This window comes from Carcharhinus amblyrhynchos, chromosome 9, assembly GCF_965287045.1.
Source record: "Carcharhinus amblyrhynchos chromosome 9, sCarAmb.v2.hapA, whole genome shotgun sequence".
Lineage (NCBI taxonomy): Eukaryota > Metazoa > Chordata > Chondrichthyes > Carcharhiniformes > Carcharhinidae > Carcharhinus > Carcharhinus amblyrhynchos.
In genome coordinates this window covers 5,590,218-5,603,083 of record NC_137332.1, presented here as the reverse complement: position 1 = coordinate 5,603,083, position 12,866 = coordinate 5,590,218, and the positions used below count along the sequence as shown (strand labels likewise).

Below are 12,866 nucleotides of genomic sequence, written 5' to 3'. Positions count from 1 at the left end.
TTATGGGGGAAGGCGGGATTGGATTCAATGATCAGCCATGTTCAAAATGAATGGTGAAGCAGGCTGGAAGGGCCAAATGGCCTCCTCCTGCTTCTATGTTCTATGTATATTCCTATGTTTTTTCTCTAGATCTCTAGATTAATAGTCCAGTGAAAATACCACTGCATCACCATCTCCCCAATGACTTGGAGATTCTGGGATTAGAAGATTCCTCCCCAGGGCACAAATAACCTGGAAAAAAATCATAGAAGCTTCGAACAGAATTGGCTTATTTCATTATCTCTGAGGTTGGCACAGTGGTTAGCACTGCTTCTTCACAGCGCCGGGGACCTGGGTTTGGTTCCGACCTCAGGTCACTGTCTGTGTGGAGTTTGCATGTTCTCCCCGTGTCTTCACGGGTTTCCTCCCACAGTCCGAAAGACATGCAGGTCGGGTTGACCTGTAGTGTCAGGGGGATTGGCAGGATAACTATGTGGGGTTACAGGAATAGGGCCTGGGTGGGATTGTGGTCGGTGCAGGCTCGATGGACTGAATGGCCTCCTTCTGTACTGTACAGATTCTATGATTCTGTATAGAGATGGGAAAGGAGTCTGGGTTGATTAATAGACATTCGATCGACTGATAAAGAGGCACTGTGCGTTCCAAATGGTGGAGGAGGCAGAGAGAGCGCTGTGAGGATGGACACGCGAACAGAAAAACTGGATTAAACAGAACACAGGGCTCAGTGGGAGTAAGACTGCACGGCAAGGGACCATGGCCATGTGGGGGAGGGCTGGGATTGTGTTGGGATAAAGCCAGAGGAAATCGAATAACAGAAAACAAAAGGAGGTCGGGGTGTCAGGATGGAGGGGAAAGTTTGCAATCTAAAGTTGTTGAGTTCAGTGTTAAACCGGAGGGTTGCCACATGCCTAATTGGAACATGAGGCTCTATTCTCCCAGTTTGTGTCAAGCATCACTGGAGCATTGCAGCAGATACATGGGCATGAGAGCAAGCAGTGAGGGTGGACATGTTGGGTGGTCAATGGCAGGAGTGTGGGCGATCAGAAGGTCTCGTGATGAAACTGCATGTTTAATTGCTCAGTTGTCCTGAGTTTGCTTATGTGAGTCCGTTAACTGATCTATGCTCACTGTGCTTGATTGGTTAAAGGCAAGCACACAAACACACAGAAGCTACAAGAAACTGTGAACTGAAGCACGGAGTAGACATTTTAAAGCATGATATAAAACTCTGCGAATAGAGATCTTGCACACTTAGAAACTAATATCATCTTGGATTTGCTGACATGCTTCTAACATTGAAAATCTACAGAAACAAACCTCCAGCGATGTATTCAGCCAGAGTAGAAAACCCTAATCTGTATGTGTGTGAGGCTGAGTTGGTTACAGTAACAATACCTCAACTAAACTTACCCCTTTGAGCTTAGCCAAGGCGTGAATGGTATTTTTCATTGTGTCAGTAGGAATGATGTCAGAATTGTCTCCATGTAGGTAATCCTTTAATGTCTTCAGTGTCAGCTGGATATTTGCTTCAATCTCTTTGATGTAGTGATGCTTTCCATCTCTCCTGATGGTTAGAACCTTCACCACATTTTTCCCATATCCAGTGCGGACGAATTCCACATCTCCCTGTGTTACAAAGGAAAATACAATCAAATAAGTAATAGTTATTTATTTGTCACAGGTAGGCTCATATTCACACTGCAATGAAGTTACTGTGGTAATCCCCTAGTCACCACGCTCCGGCGCCTGTTCGGGTACACTGAGGGAGAATTTAGCCTGGCCAATGCACCCTAACCAGCATGTGTTTGGATTGTGGGAGGAAACCGGAGCAACTGGAGGAAATCCACGCAGACATGGTGGGGGGAATATGCAAACTCCACACAGACGTTGACCCAAGCCAGTTATCGAACTCGGATCCCTGGTGCTGGGAGGAAGCAGTGCTAACCGCTGTGCCACCATGTCACCCAGAGGGGTGAAACGTTGTGGTGGTACGTGGTGTTGAGGTTATAATCAGATTAGCATGTCCTTATTTAATGGCATAGCAGGGGCCGAGTGGGCTACTCCTAATTCATGTGTTCATACGTTCAAATCCAACAGATAGAAGATGCTGGAAATACATAGCTAGGCCAGGTATCATACATGAAGAGAGAAAGGCAATGTTACTAATTCAGCTCTTATGTGGCTTTGTTGGAACTTTGTCAGGTCACTATCTTGGTATACTAACCCTATGTCCCTTTCTCTAAAGAACTGCCTGATCTGAGCACTGCCAGAATTTTCTCCTTTCAAGTCCAACACCAACAATATTTTGTTTCGTGTATCAGTGATGTCATTGTTTAAGAGTGTTGATAAAAATATTATTTAGAAAGGGAAAGCATTAGCAGAGAAAAACTGTGAACTATACATACAGAAGAAGGTTCACCCTTTGCATATCCCAAACATAGCTTCACCTGCTGGGAACACACACTGAGAATTTGGGAATGACTGATGCACAACCCCCAAGAGGGATGGAAAACTTTGGAACCCATGATGAGACATATCCAGGTTAAGAATCTGGAGCAGGAGTAGGCCATCAACCCCTCGAGTATGTTCTGCCATTCAATGAGATCATGATGTGGAGTTGCTGGACTGGGGTGGGCACCGTCAGAAGTTTCACAACACCAGGCTAAAGGTTTATTTGGAATCACGAGCTTTCGGAGTGCTGTTCCTTCATTAGGTGAGTTCATAATTTTATATATACATATCCTTTCCTCATTCTTCTAAGTTCCAATGAGTATCATTCCAAACTATACATAAAACTTAAGAAATGGGAGCAGTAGTAGATCATGCCATCTCAGGATAAAGGGGGGCCAATTTAAGAATGATATGAGGGGGAATTTCTCCTCTCAGAGGGTTGTGAGACTTTGGAACTCTTTGCCGTAGAGAGCTGGGGGACAGAGTCCTTGTTTATTTTTAAGTCTCTGACAGATGGATTTTTGATCAGTAAGGGAATCAAGGGTTACAGGGAAAGGGCAGGAAAATGGATGTGAGGAATGTTGGATCAATCATTATCCTACTGAATGGCAGAACAGGCTTGATGGGCCAAATGGCCTCTTATTATGGTCTATATAGCCCATCCAGCTACTCCACCATTTAATAAAATCATAGCTTTAATTCTACTTTCCTGCTCACTCCCCATATCCCTTGATTCCCTCGAGATACCAAATATCTGTCCACCCATCTTTGAATACATTCAGTGATGAAGCACCCCCAACTCTCTGGAGTAGAGAACTCCAAAGATTTGCAATCTCTTGAATGAAGAAATTTCTGCTCATCTCAGCTGCAAATGGCCGACCCCTTATCCTGAGGCTGTGCCCCAGTGTTCTGGACTCCCCAGCTAGGGATTTGATTTGATTTGATTTTATTATTGTCACACTTATTTACAGACAGTTATTGTTTCTTGCGCGCTACACAGGCAAAGCATACCATTCATAGACCAGGAAAGGAGGGAGTGCAAAATGTAATGTTACAGTCATAACTAGGGTGTAGAGAAAGATCAACTTAATGCAAGGTAAGTCCATTCAAAAGTCAGATAGCAGCAGGGAAGAAGCTGTTCTTGAGTCAGTTGGTACATGACCTCAGGCTTTTTTATCTTTTTCCTGACAGGAGAAGGTGGAAGAGAGAATGTCCAGGGTGTGTGGGGTCCTTAATTATGCTGGCTGCTTTGTGGGAAGTGTAGACAGAGTCAATGGATGGGAAGCTGGTTTGCGTGATGGATTGGGCTACATTCACGATGTTTTGTAGTTCCTTGCGGTCTTGGACAGAGCAGGAGCCATACCAAGCTGTGATATAAGGAGAAAGAATGCTTTCTATGGTGCAAGTGTAAAAAAAAACAACCTCTCAATGTCTACCCTATCAAACCCCTTCAGAGTCTTATATATTTCAATGAAATCGCTTCTTATTCTTCTAACCTCCAGAGAATATAAATCCAGTTCACTCAGCCTCTCATCAAAGAACAACTCAATATGTATTCCAGTATCCTGAGGTCTACACTAGAAACTATAATTTAAACTCTAGAATCTTGAAAATGCGCCACTTTGCAAGAGAGTTACATAGACCATCCACAATACCTCAATAATCATCCAGCTCTCATCTGTGCAAAATATTCATGCATTTCCTCCCTAATTTTGCCTTTGCTATCTCACTCAGTGTTTGTTTCATATATCCATCAGTCTGTAAGTAGTTACATTTGAGCTTCTTTATTGATGTTCCTTCATCAGCCTTGGGTCCATTCACCCCTGTTTACTGTTTGCACGCACATGGAGCCACAGGGCAAAGTTCAGAGAAGACTGAAATCTGCAATGTCTCCCTGGCCCTCAAGAGAAAGTGGCACAATGAACCTCCAAACTGTGATAGCGCAAGGGACAGAGACAGCACAGGAACAGACCCTTCGCACCATCAAGCCTGCACCGACATAGGATGCCTTTCTAAACCAGAGACCTTTTGCCTCAACTCAGTCCATATCCCTATATCGCTGCCTATTCATGTATCTGTCAAGATGCCTCTTAAAGGTTGCTATTGTATCTGCTTCTACCACCTCCTCTGGCAGCACATTCCAGGCACTTACCGCCCTCTGTGTAAAAAAACTTGCCTCTCACATCTCCTTTAAACTTTCCCCCTTTTATCTTAAACCTCTGCCCCCTTAGTAATTGACATTTCTACTCTGGGAAAAAGACTCCAGCTATTATGGTGGCACAGTAGCACAGTGCTGCCTCGCAGCGCCTAGAACCCAGGTTCAATTCTAGCCTTGGGTGACCGTCTGTGTGGAGCTTGCACTTTCTCCTTGTGTCTGCATGGGTTTCCTGCAGATGCTCAGATTTTCTCCCACAGTCCAAAGATGTGCGGGTTAGGTTGGTTGCTGATGCTAAATTGACCCTTAGTGTCAGGAGTACTGGCAGGGTAAATACATGGGGTTAAGCGGATAATGCCTGGGTGGGATTGTTGTTGGTGTAGATTCGATGGGCCGAATGGCTTCCTTAAAGTTAAAGTTTATTTATCAGTCACAGGCTGGCTCACATTGACACTGCAATGAAGTTACTGTGAAAATCCTCTAGTCACCGCACTCCTTTGACACTGTAGAGATTGAATGATATTCATTCTATCCGTGCCTCTCATAATTTTGAAAAGTTCATCAGGTTTCCTCTCAGAAATCCTTTGTCACTGAGGCCAGACATTTTCAACATTGAACTTTTAATTCAGAATTATCATCTCTCACCTCCCCAACAAGAAGTGAAACAGGTCAACCAGCATTCATATTTCCCAGATTTTCCTGTTTTTTTCCTGTTGGGATGTCATTCGATGTTAGTTTACACAATTGTTAATGATCAATGAGATACTGCTGACAGTGATTGATTTAATCCAGCCATTTTGCTTTGACGAGGTTGTATTTCCTTATTGTAATGAGTATAATTAGCGACACACTGGCACAGTGGGTTAGCACTGCTGCCTCACAGTGCCAGGGGCCTGGCTTCAATTCTCGGCTTGGGTCACTGTCTGTGCGGAGTCTGCGCGCTCTCCCCGTGTCTGCGAGGGAGAACGTGCAGAGACCCGGGTGTCTGGCGCTGTGAAGCAGCGGTGCTAACCACGGTGCTGCCTAGAAAATCCAGGAACCAGAGCTGCAGCGTCTCACATGATTTGAAGACCCAACCTTCTGAAGTGGAGTCAGACACACAATTGTTGCGCCACAAGCTCAAACAAGGTGGCCGTTGATGAAATAGCTGAAGATAAGAACATAAGAACATAAGAAATAGGAGCAGGAGTAGGCCATCTAGCCCTTCGAGCCTGCCCCGCCATTCAATAAGATCATGGCTGATCTGTCGTGGCTCAGTTCCACTTTCCCGCCCTCTCCCCATAACCCTTAATCCCCTCTCTTATCAAGAACCCATCAACCCGCTTCTTAAAAATATTTAGCGAGGCAGCCTCCACCACTTCAACGGGCAGAGAATTCCAGAGATTCACCACCCTTTGAGTGAAGAAGTTCCTCCTCAACTCCGTTCTAAACCGCCTCCCCTTTATCTTGAGGCTGTGCCCCCTAGTCCTACTGTCTTTTTTGAGCGGGAAGAGTCTCTCCACCTCTATCCTATCCATCCCATTCATCATCTTATACGTCTCAATGAGATCTCCCCTCATTCTTCTAAACTCCAACTAGTACAAGCCTAGTTTATTCAGCCTCTCCTCATAGCTCAATCCCCTCAACTCCGGTATCAGCCTAGTAAACCTCCTCTGCACTCCCTCCAAGGCCAAAATATCTTTGCGCAGGTGCGGCGCCCAAAACTGCACACAGTACTCCAGCTGCGGCCTTACCAATGCCCTATACAGCTGCAGCAAGACCTCCCTACTTTTATATTCAATCCCCCTCGCTATGAAGGCCAGCATCCCATTCGCCTTCCTGACCACCTGCTGCACCTGCAAGCTGGGTTTTTGCGACTCATGCACAAGGACCTCGAGGTCCCTCTGCACCGTCGCCTGCTGCAGTTTTTCACCATGTAAGTAATAGTCCTTCCTACCATTATTCCTACCAAAGTGGACCACCTCACACTTGCCAACATTAAATTCCATTTGCCATTTCCTGGCCCATTCGCCAGCCTATCTAGATCCTTCTGCAGACTCTCCACCCCCTCCGCACAATTTGCCTTTCCCCCAATCTTGGTGTCATCAGCAAATTTCGACACCCTACACTCGGTTCCCTCCTCCAGATCATCTATATAAATGGTAAAAAGCTGAGGCCCCAGCACCGACCCCTGGGGCACTCCACTAGTCACCATTGGGTTGACTATTGGGATGGTTGGGCCTCGGAACTCCTCCAGTGGTAGAACAACAGAACCATAGAAGATTACAGCTCAGAAACAGGCCTTTTGGCCCTTCTTGTCTGTGCCAAACCATTTTTTGCCGAGTCCCACTGACCTGCACTTGGACCACATCCCTCCACACCCCTCTCATCCATAAACCCGTCCAAGTTTTTCTTAAATGTTAAAAGTGACCCCGCATTTACCACTTCATCCGGCAGCTCATTCCACACTCCCACCACGCTCTGCGTGAAGAACCTCCCCCTAATATTCCCTTTAAACTTTTCCCCCTTCACCCTTTAACCCATGCCCTCTGGTTTTTTTTCTCCCCTAGCCTCAGTGGAAAAAGCCTGCTTGCATTCACTCTATCGATACCCATCAAAATCTTATACACCTCTATCAAATCTCCCCTCATTCTTCTACGCTCCAGGGAATAAAGTCCTAACCTATTCAATCTCTCTCTGTAACTCAGCCTCTCAAGTCTCGGCAACATCCTTGTGAACCTTCTCTGCACTCTTTCAACCTTATTTACATCCTTCCTGTAACTAGGTGACCAAAACAGTACACAATACTCTAAATTCAGCCTCACCAATGCCTTATATGACCTTACCATAACACTCCAACTTTTATACTCGATACTCCGAATTATAAAGGCCAATGTACCAAAAGCACTCTTTACGACCCTATCCCACCTGTGACGTCACTTTTAGGGAATTCTGTACCTGTATTCCCAGATCCCTCTGTTCAACTGCACTCTTCAGAGTCCTACTGTTTAGCCTGTAACTGAGACTGAGGTGTTTGACCTCTGACAGACCAGACTATCCTCCATTATGCCTGGTGCAACAAATGGAGATCTTCCCTCTGATTTCTATTGTCTCCAGTTTTGCCAGGGCTCCTTGATGCCACACTCACTCAAATACTGCTTCCATATCAAGGGCAGTCACTGTCGCCTCACTGAGCTCAGCTCTTGTGTCCACGTTTGAACCAAGTCTGTAATGAGGCGCAGGCACAGACATACAGTTCAGACTATGAGGCTGAATTTTATGCAGGTGGCATGGTGCGGCATGCTGGCACAGTGGTTAGCACAGCTGCCTCACAGCGCCAGGGACCCCCGGGTTCAATTCTGACCTCGGGTCACTGCCTATGGGGAGTTTGCACATTCTCTCCCTGGGTTTCCTCCGGGTGTTCTGGTTTCCTCCCAAAGATGTGTGGGTTCGGTGAATTGGCCGTGATAAATTAACCCTGGTGTCAGGGGATTAGCAGGGTAAATATGTGGGGTTATGGGAATAGGGTCTGGGTGGGGTTGTGGTCGATGGGCCGAATGGTCTCCTTCTGCACTGTAGGATTCCGTGAGGTGGGAATTTTCAGGCCTGCCAAAGTCTTTTGAACGAGATGCCGCATGTGACATTTGCACACCCACCCCATGGGACAAGGAATGTCACCCTAAAAATTTCAGAAAGACCCTGTGACAAATGCCACTCACCCCAGAAAAGAATTGTCTTGTAAATCATGTTCAAAGTGAAGGTCTCAACAACATTCATTTGGCAAGAAACATTGACAAATAAATAATAATGTGACTTACCTTTTTATATCCTGAGTAATACGAACTGGACATCTTCCTCAAATCCAGGGGACGTTCCTATCTAATGGGATGCAGTGATTCCCGAAAAATGTTGTCTCGTGTGCATTTTATGGTCGCCTTGACCTGTAGTTAATGATTAAAATCAAGGCACCCTTTCAATCCTGAGCAAAGAGATTGGAAATTAAATTGGATTTTGTTTTTAGTTCTCATGCTGGTATTGTTCAAGTCAGAAAGATGAGAAAGTATAAAACGGCACAAAACCCGTGTTCCAGTCCATGAATTTGAATTCAGTAAAAAAGTATCTGGAATTAAGTGTCTACTGATGACCATGAAACCATTGTCGATTGTCGGAAAAACCCCATCTGGTTCATTCATGTCCATTAGGGAAGGAAACCTGTCACTTTTACCTGGTCTGGCCTCCATGTGACTCCAGAACCACAGCAATGTGGTGACTCTCAACTGCCCTCCAAGGGCATCTAGGGATGGGCAATAAATGCTGGCTCAGCCAGCGATGCCCATGTCCCACAAATTTATAAAAAGAATCAAAAGTCTCTCCAAAAGGACCAAATCAATGAAATAGACTATTGAAGGGTCAGGTCAAGGGAACCTGTGATTAGTGTTGGAACCACACATACTGCAATCCTTCACAAAAAAAACACTTATCAAATCCAGAAGGATCTTCAGAAATATGGGGATTCACTTCTCCCAAGAGCACTGAATTTGCATAAAAACTGGAGTAGATCCCACTGTTTTTCCAGCGGAAGTTTCAAAATGAATCTCCCACATTCTGTGCACTGCAGAGTGCACTGGTGTGATTGGCATGGGAAACTGGCGGGGGGGGGGGAGAGGCCTATTCCTGCTGGAGAGGCCGGCAGCATAGCACTGAGTGCGCCACTGCGCACGCGCCATTCTGTCAGCGCTGAGATCGGTGCACGTGCAGTTAGCCCTGTCAGCCGGCCTCCTGATTACTGGCCAGCTCAATCGCTGGCAAGACCCACAACACTGAAATGCTACCTCTCCAACCCCCACACAGTCCGATCACTGGCCTCCTGGAGGTGTCCGGGCCCAGCTTCATCCCTCCCCTACGTCCCCTGCATCCCCTCACCCCTGGCAGCCCGATCTCCCAATTTCCCCCACCTGCCCCAGCAAGCCGAACCCCTACCTCACCCCGATGGCCAGTCCTGATCACTGGCCTCCCTTCCTCTGTCACCTGGCTGGATTGCCCCCAGCAGACCTGCCCCCCCCCCACCACCCAGGTCCCCCATTAGACCCTACCCCCCCCCCCCTTGGCACCAGTGCTGGCGTGCCCCTTGGGCATTGCCACATTGCCGGGGGCCCAGGCTGGCACTGCCAAGGTGGCAATGCCCAGCGCTCTGTTGCCCCTTTACTCTATCGGGGTCAGGCTGAATATAAGAACATGAGAAATAGGAGCAGGAGTAGGCCATCCAACCCCCTCGAGACTGCCCAGCCATTCAATTAGATCATGGCTGATCTGATAGTGATTCAGTTCCACTTACCCGCCTGCTCCCCATAACCCTTAATTCCCTTATTGGTCAAAAATCTATCTACCTGTGACTTAAACACATTTAACAAGGATGTCTTTCAGAACGTGGGAGGAAACCAAAGTACCCAAAGGAAACCTCCCTCATTCTTCTAAACCCTAGGGTATGAGCCTAAACTGCCAATCTCTCTTCATAAGACAAAGCTCTCATCTCCAGAATCAGTCTAGTGAACCTCCTCTGAGTCGCCTCCAATGACACTACATCCCTCCCCAAGTAAGGGGAGAAAAACTGTACACAATATTCCAGGTGTGGTGTCACTAATGCCTTGCACTGTTACAGCAACACTTCATTACTTTTATATTCTATTTCTTTAGTTATAGATGCCAAGCTTTCATTTGCTTTACCTGCTCTATCTATTTACCAGCTTTCTGTGATTCATGCACAAGGACACCCAGATCCCTCTGCGCCAAAGCAATCCAAAGTTTCTCTCCATTTAGATAATAATTTGTCTTTCTATTTTCCAAACCAGAATGGATAACCTCACACTTCAGCACATGTGCCAAATTTGGCCCACTCACCTAACCTACCTATATCCATTTGTAAATTGCTTTTTTTCTCTATTTCAACTTACTATCCCAACTATTTTAAGGTCATCTGCAAATTTGTCTAATGTACCCACTATCCCTCTGTCCGAGTCATTAATGTATGTTGTTAATAGTTGGATCCAAGGATAAAGCCCTGTGGCACCCCACTAGTTACATCTGCCCAACAAGAAAAATGCCTTCTTATCTTGGTTGTCTGCTTTCTGTTGGTTAGCTAATCCTTTATCCAATAAATTACCTCTAACCGCATGTGATCTTACCTTATACACTTTTTTATGGCGCCTTATAATTGCCTTCTGGAAATCTAGATATACTACATCTACAGCATCCCCATTATCTGCTTGGCTTGTTACATCTTTCAAGAATTCTAGGAATTAGTCAAATATGCTTTATCCTTTATAAAATCATACTGACTCTGATGGATTGCGTTTTGACTTCCAAATGTCTTGTCACACTTCCTTACTAATGAATTCTTATCATTTCTCAACAACAGACATTACACTGGTCTGTAGTTTCCTACTTTCTGACTTTCTCAATAAGGGAGGGAGGCAGAAAGGCATTAGCATTTTTCCAAACCAATGGAACCTTTCCCACACCCAGGAAATTTTAGAATATTGTAACCAATGGATCCACTTTCTCCATTGCCATTCCCTTCAATATCCAGGAAGACCCTAATCAGGAATAGAGCAACAGAATATTCTTTAAGATAGGGGGAAGCTATTCTGTGCTGGTATAATGGAGGATCTGGGCGTTCATGTATATGAATCACAGAAAGTTACCATATAGATACAGCAAGAAATTAGGAAGGCAAATAGCAAGTTTGTGTTAATGTGCAAGAGAGTTGAAGCGCAAGAGTCATGAAGTCTTGCTGCAAGAGAGATATGGGCCAAACGTAGGCAAATGGGGTTAGCTTTTTGGTAGGTATGGACCAGTTTGGGCCAAAGGGCCTGTCTCTGTGCAGTACATTCTACGATTCTGTTATTCTGTGAAGTGAGACCACACTTGAAGTATTGTGTACAGTTTTGGTCTGTGTACCTTGCCTTGGTCTGTGGAACTTGCCTTGGAGAGAATGTGAAGCAGGCTAACTAGATTGATTCCTGGGGTGAGGCAATTATCCTAGGAGGAGACATTAAATAGAATGGAACTTCATTCATTAGCGTTTAGAACGATGAGATTTGATCTGATTGAAATATGTAAGATTCTGAGATGGTTTGGTAGGAAGGGCTGATTTATTTGATTTGATTTATTATTGTCACATGTATTGGGATACAGTGAAAAGTATTGTTTCTTGCATGCTGTACAGACAAAGCATATCATTCATAGAGTATATAGGGGAGGAGGAAAGGAGACGGTGCAGAATGTAGTGTTACAATTATAGCTAGGGTGTAGCGAAAGATCAACTGAATGCAAGGTACGGTCCTCAAAAGTCTGATGGCAGTAGGGAAGAAGCTGTTCTTGAGTTGGTTGGTACATGTCTTCAGAATTTTGTATCCGAGATAGCAGGAAGTATAGATAGAGTTAATGGATGGGAGACTGGTTTGGGTGATGGGCTGGGCTTTGTTCATAATGCTTTGTAGTTTCTTGTGGTCTTGGACAGATCGTAGAGGTTTACGGCCCAACTTGTCCATGCTGCCCTTTTTTTTAAAGCCCCTTAGCTAATCCCAGATGCCCACATTTGGCCCATATCCCTCTATACCCATGTAACTATCTAAATGCTTTTTAAAAGATAAAATTGTACCCACCTCCACTACTACCTCAGGCATCTTGTTCCAGACACTCATCACTCTCTGTGTGAAAAAACTGCCTCTCTGGACACTTTTGTACCTCTCCCCTTTCCTCTTAAATCTATGCCCCCTTGTTTTAGACTCCCCTACCTTTTGGGAAAAGATATTGACTACCTACCTTGTCTATGCCCCTCATTATTTTATAGACCTCTATAAGATCACCCCTCAGCCTCCTACACTCCAGAGAAAAAAGTCCCAGTCTATCCAGCTTCTCCTTATAACTCAATCCACCAATAACCGGTAGCATCCTAGTAAATCTTTTCTGCACTCTTTCTAGTTTAATAGCACCCTTTCTATAATAGGGTGACCAGAACTGTACACAATATTCCAAGTGTGGCCTTACCAATATCTTGTGCAACTTCAACAAGATGTCCCAACTCCTGTATTCAATGTCCTGACAGATGAAACCAAGCATGCCGAATGCCTTCTTCACCACTCTGTCCACCTGTGACTCCACTTTCAAGCAGCTATTAACATGTACCCCTCAACCTCTTTGTTCTGTAACTCTCCCCAGTGCCCAACCACTAACTGAGTGAGTTCTGCCCCGGTTCAATCTACCAAAATGCATCACCTCG

General features: G+C 45.3%; 1 protein-coding gene across 1 annotated transcript in view; it reads right to left on the bottom strand.

Moving 5' to 3' along the window:
- The window catches only part of uox (urate oxidase), a 28,369-nt gene extending 19,808 nt beyond the window's left edge, over window positions 1–8,561 (bottom strand). Inside the window, exons 1-2 of the mRNA XM_080196489.1 lie at window positions 8,404–8,561; window positions 1,411–1,626 (exon numbers count right to left, since the gene is read on the bottom strand). Of these exons, the coding sequence (XP_080052615.1) occupies window positions 1,411–1,626; window positions 8,404–8,436 (249 nt within the window). The 5' untranslated portion in view covers window positions 8,437–8,561. The remainder of the gene's footprint in view (window positions 1–1,410; window positions 1,627–8,403) is intronic.
- Window positions 8,562–12,866: the final 4,305 nt, after the last annotated feature.